The 6,487-nt window shown below is 41.7% G+C and overlaps 1 protein-coding gene across 2 annotated transcripts in view; it reads right to left on the bottom strand.

The window, feature by feature from the left end:
- Window positions 1-779: 779 nt before the first annotated feature.
- Window positions 780-6,487, bottom strand: part of LOC108752906 (storkhead-box protein 2) — an 81,499-nt gene continuing 75,791 nt past the window's right edge. Inside the window, exons 5-8 of one of the 2 annotated variants that reach the window (XM_018494099.1) lie at window positions 4,053-4,259; window positions 3,410-3,594; window positions 2,624-3,103; window positions 780-2,371 (exon numbers count right to left, since the gene is read on the bottom strand). In XM_018494099.1, the coding sequence (XP_018349601.1) occupies window positions 1,199-2,371; window positions 2,624-3,103; window positions 3,410-3,594; window positions 4,053-4,259 (2,045 nt within the window). In that variant the 3' untranslated portion in view covers window positions 780-1,198. The remainder of the gene's footprint in view (window positions 2,372-2,623; window positions 3,104-3,409; window positions 3,595-4,052; window positions 4,260-6,487) is intronic. The other variant, XM_018494100.1, reaches the window with a different exon arrangement.

The following is a 6,487-nucleotide window of genomic DNA, read 5'->3' on the forward strand; positions in this document are numbered from 1 at the left end:
TAAAAAGTTTTGACATTCTAATCACTAGTTTGAGCATGTCTCCCCCCCCCTCCCCCTATATAATATTATTTTGTATGATATCCCAACAAAATTTATTTTCAATTCTCTAGCTAAACTTTTAAATATTTTAGTAAAATCGTTCTTTCTATGTGCATAAAAAAGTGGCAGTGCTTTAATTCGGAAAAATTTATTCTTGTTACCTTGTGAGTCGCACGTGACGTTGTACACGAGAAATGTTATTGCTTTGACAAATCACTTTAGCTCGAGTAAAGTGACGCAAAACTGCTGATGTTACAACGTTGCGATGCGTTCTTTAAATTTAAATCTATATTAAAGCTTTGCAGCAAGAAACACAGTGTAATACAATTGACATAGTGATCATTTTATCTTTGTTTAACAGTGGCAAACAACAAGGATGTAATGATTCACTGTGTTACACTGTATCATCTGTGTTTCTTACTGAAAAGTATCCTATATGTTTCAAAATTTGAAAAGAGCTAGGTATTTTGTATACTCAAGTTGCTAAAAGCGGTTCTATATCTTTGAGAATATTGGATGGCAATTATTGCTTGCCTTAGTAATGAAAACAGAACGCAGTTTCGATATTTTAATATTTTTCCATTTTAAGTGCAAACGTGAAGATAAAATATGTCTTGCTTGTTTGCTCCTTGATTATACGGTTTATACAGTGTAATTTAATATGAAATATAATGTATAAAAAATATTCCCTAATTCCGATAACAGAGAAATTATTTCAGCATAACATTTTTGAGAGATACTTAAACTTAAGGCAAAGCAATATTAATAAGCGAAATTGAAAATTTGATCTTATTATATAGGTATATAATATAAATAAAACTGGCACAGCGAATGTTCAGGAACACGAACGGTTCGTTAAAAGACACAGGAAGAAGAAATGTACGTAAACGACAAATCATTGGTAACTGTTACGCGTGTTCCATGTGTAATATTCTTACGCAAAAACCGTGACCTTTTTCCACTAACAAACAAAAAATTTAAAAAAGTAGCTCTCTATTCTCACATATGAGAAGCAAGGCGTTAGTGACGTTTCTTCGATACTGCTCGCCTCGAGGCACGTTATTTTTCATGGACGCAATATGTTCAGATAGGACGTAAGGACCAATAGCTCCTTGTCCCACCTTCATGATATAATAATCGATGTTCAGAGGGATGAAATTCAAACGAGGCCGAAATCCGTGTGAACGGTGACGTCGCAGTTGTTGGGCTTATCGGCGGCCGCCATGTTCACCTCCACCAAGGTATCCACGCTGTTAATCGGGCAGCCCTTGAGGATTTTCTGCGCCGCTAGGCTAGTGAACTGCACCTGCATGTCACTGAGACTGGGATAAGAGTGCAAATCCGAGCCTCGGCTCACAGTCTTCTCTAAGTTGGGCTCGGAACCCTGAGGAGCTCGCTGCTGCTTCACCGTCTCGAGATTCTCGATGTATACGTCATTGAAAGAGCCACCGAAACCATCATACGACTTGGTCGGTGACGGTGGGTTCGAGGCGATGTTGTTCTTCGAACCGGGATGAAGTAGATTGCGATAACTCAGCGCGTCCTTCGATAACGATAGGCTAAGCTTACGCGAGTTGTTCATCGCGTCGTTGGTGTTCTTCGTGGTGGACAACGCGGCAGCCTCCTGCACCAGAGCGTTCTTGTCGACGTTGTTGACCGAGGCGTCGATCAAGTGGGCCTGACTATTATTTAAGCGGTTTGTTAGCTTCAGCTTGTTAGGCGCTTCATCTTCGACTTTCGGTTTGTTCTCCTTGTCAGATTCCGATAGCAGAAGACTCGTTTTTGGATCTTTCGGCGTGTAGAGTGACGACGGACGCTCGGCCTTGATCGGCTTGTTCAGCTTCTCATCGTCTAGTTTCGATTTGAAAAGCTTCTCGTCATCCACCCGGGTCTTGTAGGCCTTCTCGGCCACTAGCTCTCTCTCCTGCTTCTCCTTGCAATCGATGACTTCCTTCTCGGCAATCTTCGTCTTTACCGTACCGTTCTCGAAAGTGATTACGGACCTCATCGGTGAGTTATTCTGCTGAACATAGATCTTCGTGCCAGGCGAGCCGGAAATGGTCGTCGTACTAGTCGTGTTGGAGGCCAGCGTCACGCTATTCTGTATCGTCCGTTGCTCCTGTGATGACGGACTTAGATTGGTGGAGACCTGAAGAGTTATCGAGTTCTGCGCCTCTTGCAGAGGAGTCAGCGAACCTTGCTGAACGACTTTGAGCGGTGACGATTTCGTGGATAGTGTGGCCGTTTTCAATGGCGAACAAGTTAATTTCGTGCTGGAAATTGACTTGCCGCTAGAATGAGACGAATGACCCGACGAAGTTTTTTGCAGCACCTTGAAATGCAAATTTCTTTGTTAAAGAGAATATAAAGAAAAATTAAGGAAACGAAAAAAATTAAAAAATTAAGGAGATTAAAATTGTTAAAAATTAATCATTTAATTGCTACATAGGAAGAACATTAAAATGTTTAATATTTTGATACATTTTAAATGAATAGAAATATTTACGAGTACCTTTTTGTATCAGAAGAAAGTATATACGCATGCAAATATTTTGTTACATATTTATAACGGAGCTACATCCACCTTATGCTGCGGAGAACCGTTGGTCGACTTAGTACCACTGTTGCTGAAGTCATGACTCGGTCTTCTTGAGTTGGACTGCCTAGTGTTGGGCCTACCCAACGTTGTCGTCTTAGCCGGACTCGCATTCATTGTTCTAACTGAACCAGAACTACCACCGCTTCTGCTGGGTGACGAATTCGTCGAATTTTTATCGTTCTGCGTTTGATTACGCGTTTGATAACCCTCCTGATTGGTGGTGCTGGGCGGTAGAACAGATGCTCTAGACGTACATCTGCTCAAGCTTGAGCATTTGGATCTTGGCAGAGTAGAGCACGGTGATCGATGCCTTCGAGAGCTTCTTGGCGTCGAGTTAGCCAATAAACTCGAGGAGTCACCGCTGGCTTGACGCCGATGTCGCCTTGGTAAAGTGGCCGATCGCACCGAGCTTGAATCATCCCACACTTGGAAACTAGCCTGCGATTGGTCTAAACCTTCCATCATCTGAAAAAAAGATTTGCTCGATCTGATTTCGCGCGATTCGAAACTTTCTTCAAAGAATCAAGGAATTCTTATTTTCCACCTCCAGTTCAATTCCAATTAAATTATTTAAATTGTTTATATTATCTCTATCTATTACTATCATTAAATTTTCGAGTTCAGCGTTATTGATAGCGCTATACGTTGTCGACTCAGGAATTTTCATTAATTGTCAGGGGAACCGGTTAATTAGCCTTGCGGCGCTAGAAGTGCTGTGCAAAAAGTGTTGTTTTGTTGGTTCTTATTGGGAAATACCTGTATGCAACTTACCGAAGGGCTGGCGGCCCTTGTCTGCGTGGCAACGCTATGCAAATGTACGACGCGCGGATTAAACCACTCGGTGGGGGGATACTGAGCACTGAAAGTGCCCATTAACGGTGCGCCCTTCCTCCTTGTGCTCCGCCGAAAGAGCCTGGAGAGCAAGCCTATCTTCTCTGAAAAAATCCCAGAAAAGCCTTGAGGAAGGGATTTGGATTTTCTTGCGCTTTGTTAGAAAACAATGAGGATCGAGAAAGGGCTTGCCAGCTATAGGGTGACTAAAAAGCTACAATCTGGATTGTATTATACCATCTACAGATATTATGTATATACAGATATATATATAGGATATTTCGCAGCAGTTGTTTATAATTGTCCTAATATAAAATCAGAACGTTCGTTAGTCTTAAAGAGTGCTTAATATACTAGAAATAGCCGTACGAGGCAACGACTAAAAATCGTTCGAGCAGCTTATAATAACATAAATATAATTAAGTGCGAAAATTTTTGGCTGATGCAAAAGTTCCGAAATTCCACTTTTAAAAGAACAGTTATAAACAATCGAAAGCATTTTTTAATAAAACTGATTCATCCATCACCCATTAAGTAAAGCAGTCACCCATCACCATGCAATCCCTTTCCCGATTGGACTCACTGGTTGGACTGTGAGGCGCACTGTCGGTACTCGCGTATTCCGCGCTGGAGGACGTATCACTCCTTTCGGGTCGTCGCGGTAAGGACCGTGAACTTCCGCTTCTGTGTAAACGTCTGGCCGAGCCCCAAAGCCGTAGAGAGTGTCGCCTTTCGAGACGGCCGGGCATCGACCGACACCTGGCGAACAGGACTTTATCATTGGGATTTCCTGGAAGAGAGACATACAAAATTGTTTTTAACTCTTTATTACATTACATATGTGAATAAAATTAAAATTATATGCAAAACGAATGAAATGTTTAAAAGATATAGGCTGATAATTTCCATATCTTGAAAATTTAACGGTCCTCATGCTTGCTATCTGTCAAATAAGACGAATGATCGTAGAAAGTGTCCTCATGTGAGTATCAGGTAAATTCAGATTACTCACACTGAGCAGACTGACTGGAAAGAGTAAATTCTACGCGACGCGAAGACACACGTGCAAATATCAGAATGCTGAGACGACGTGTCACTCTAGTTAAAAGGGTTAATATCGCGACCGAGCCGCGCGTTGTAACTTAAAAAAAAAAAAAGAAGTGGAATACCCTCATTCCTGAGAGTTTCATCTTGGTACATAGCCACGGGCGATACGCCGACGTAGCGACCGACGACGAGTGGGTTACCAGCGTGAGAATCAGCCGAGAAACGAGTGAGAGAAAAGTAGGAAGATTATATATACGTATGGTCCTTCCCCCCTTTCCATAATGATGTCGACAGCGTATGTAACGGTAGACAATGTCGTGACCAATAGCTAATATATTGGTTGTGCTAAACGCTTTCCAGACATCGTCAGTTTCTCTACTTCGTTCTTTCTCTCTCTCTCTCTCTCTCTCTCTCTCTCTCTCTCTCTCTCTCTCTCTCTCTCTCATCTCTTTTTCCTTCTTTCTTATTCTCTACATGTGCTGATGTTGGCAGCTCTATTCTGCACGTACGCATACTCGACGTATGTTAAAAAAAACAAGATTGAAAAAGAATATACCGCAAGAAACTTCCGTGTGCGTTGTGGTATAGAAGCGATATATCACGAAACACGAGAACTTTTTGTCAAAGATAATAAAAAGCCGCAGATAGAAGAGAATTTCTCGAGCTCTTTCTTCTGTCGCGGCAATAATCGAAATGATAATTGCATTAGGATTTTTCATGTGTAACGCTCCGAGTAGAGCACACAATCAATATATCAATAATAAGAAAGATGATTATCGAGTAGAAATAAAAGGAAAATTCATAATATCATACAATGATGAATAATTTAAAAAAAATCTCATTATCACGTCCAAGAATTTATCATAAAATCATCGTCAAAAGTATATCAAATGACATTATGATATCTTTCCTAAAATGACTTCTACTTGATGTCATCTTGTTGTGATTTTTTTGTGTTCTGCCTGAGGCAGCGTTTCTTGGCCGAGAAACACTGACAACGAATATCAGGAATAAGAATGTGGACATACGGCAGAGGGCAAACATTGTTTCTTCCTGAACATTTCCGCGAACGTGATAAAAAGTGAAATTAAGATCGCGCACTGATTTTTCGTACACGGTCGCGAGAGGAATTGATGATCTTCCGGCGACGAGGCTTGCGTGGCTACCAAGGACGACAACAACATAAACGTTCTGCCGACTCGTTCGTCGAGTCGCCAGCAGAAAAAGGCCTCGGAGAGTGAGCAGCTTCGCGAACTGCTCTCCTCCTGGACACAATCGGAACGTTTCCCGAACACGTGCCGAACGAGTTTGCCTGGACCGACCGGTCTGCCGGACAAGCGAGTTCATTCTCGCAAGTTTTACGAGGGCCCCGACTTCCTGCGTGAGACGTCCTTTCGTGAGACACGGCGAAATCGATCTCAGCCTCGCGCGTTTATCAGTTCATCTTTTGTGCGTTCATCCGTATGCTTTTGTCATCGAGCCTCGACGTCACAAAAATTATGTTAGGCATTACAAGTAACACCGACGCATTTCTACGTGCTCTTTATGTCATTACGCCTACAGCGTACACTGCAGTGCATTAATTCGTTGGATCGTAGCAGCGGCTCGATTTATCGACGTTTATTTTTTACTCAAATACTATGAACTTTACAGAAAAACTGCAAGAGACAACAATCATTTGTTTTCTTCTCATAGAACTCTGAGAATTTTTTCAGAATTTTTTATCAACTCTTTAGTAGTTTACTTATCTTATTTTCGATAAGTCGGGCCGCTACTACGACCCAACGAATTAATAATAATTTCGGTCCCGCGTAATGCACGTTCATATCGCGTCGTGGAAACGATGTTAAATTGATCGGCAATGTGTTATAAATTAACTATAATACCTTGCGTTTTAAATTAAGTATCCGATTGATATCGCGGGACGGTGCGGCGGGAAACATGTTTACGGGAAACTTTCCCTCGCGGATA

This window comes from Trachymyrmex septentrionalis, unplaced genomic scaffold (genome assembly GCF_001594115.1).
Source record: "Trachymyrmex septentrionalis isolate Tsep2-gDNA-1 unplaced genomic scaffold, Tsep1.0 scaffold62, whole genome shotgun sequence".
Lineage (NCBI taxonomy): Eukaryota > Metazoa > Arthropoda > Insecta > Hymenoptera > Formicidae > Trachymyrmex > Trachymyrmex septentrionalis.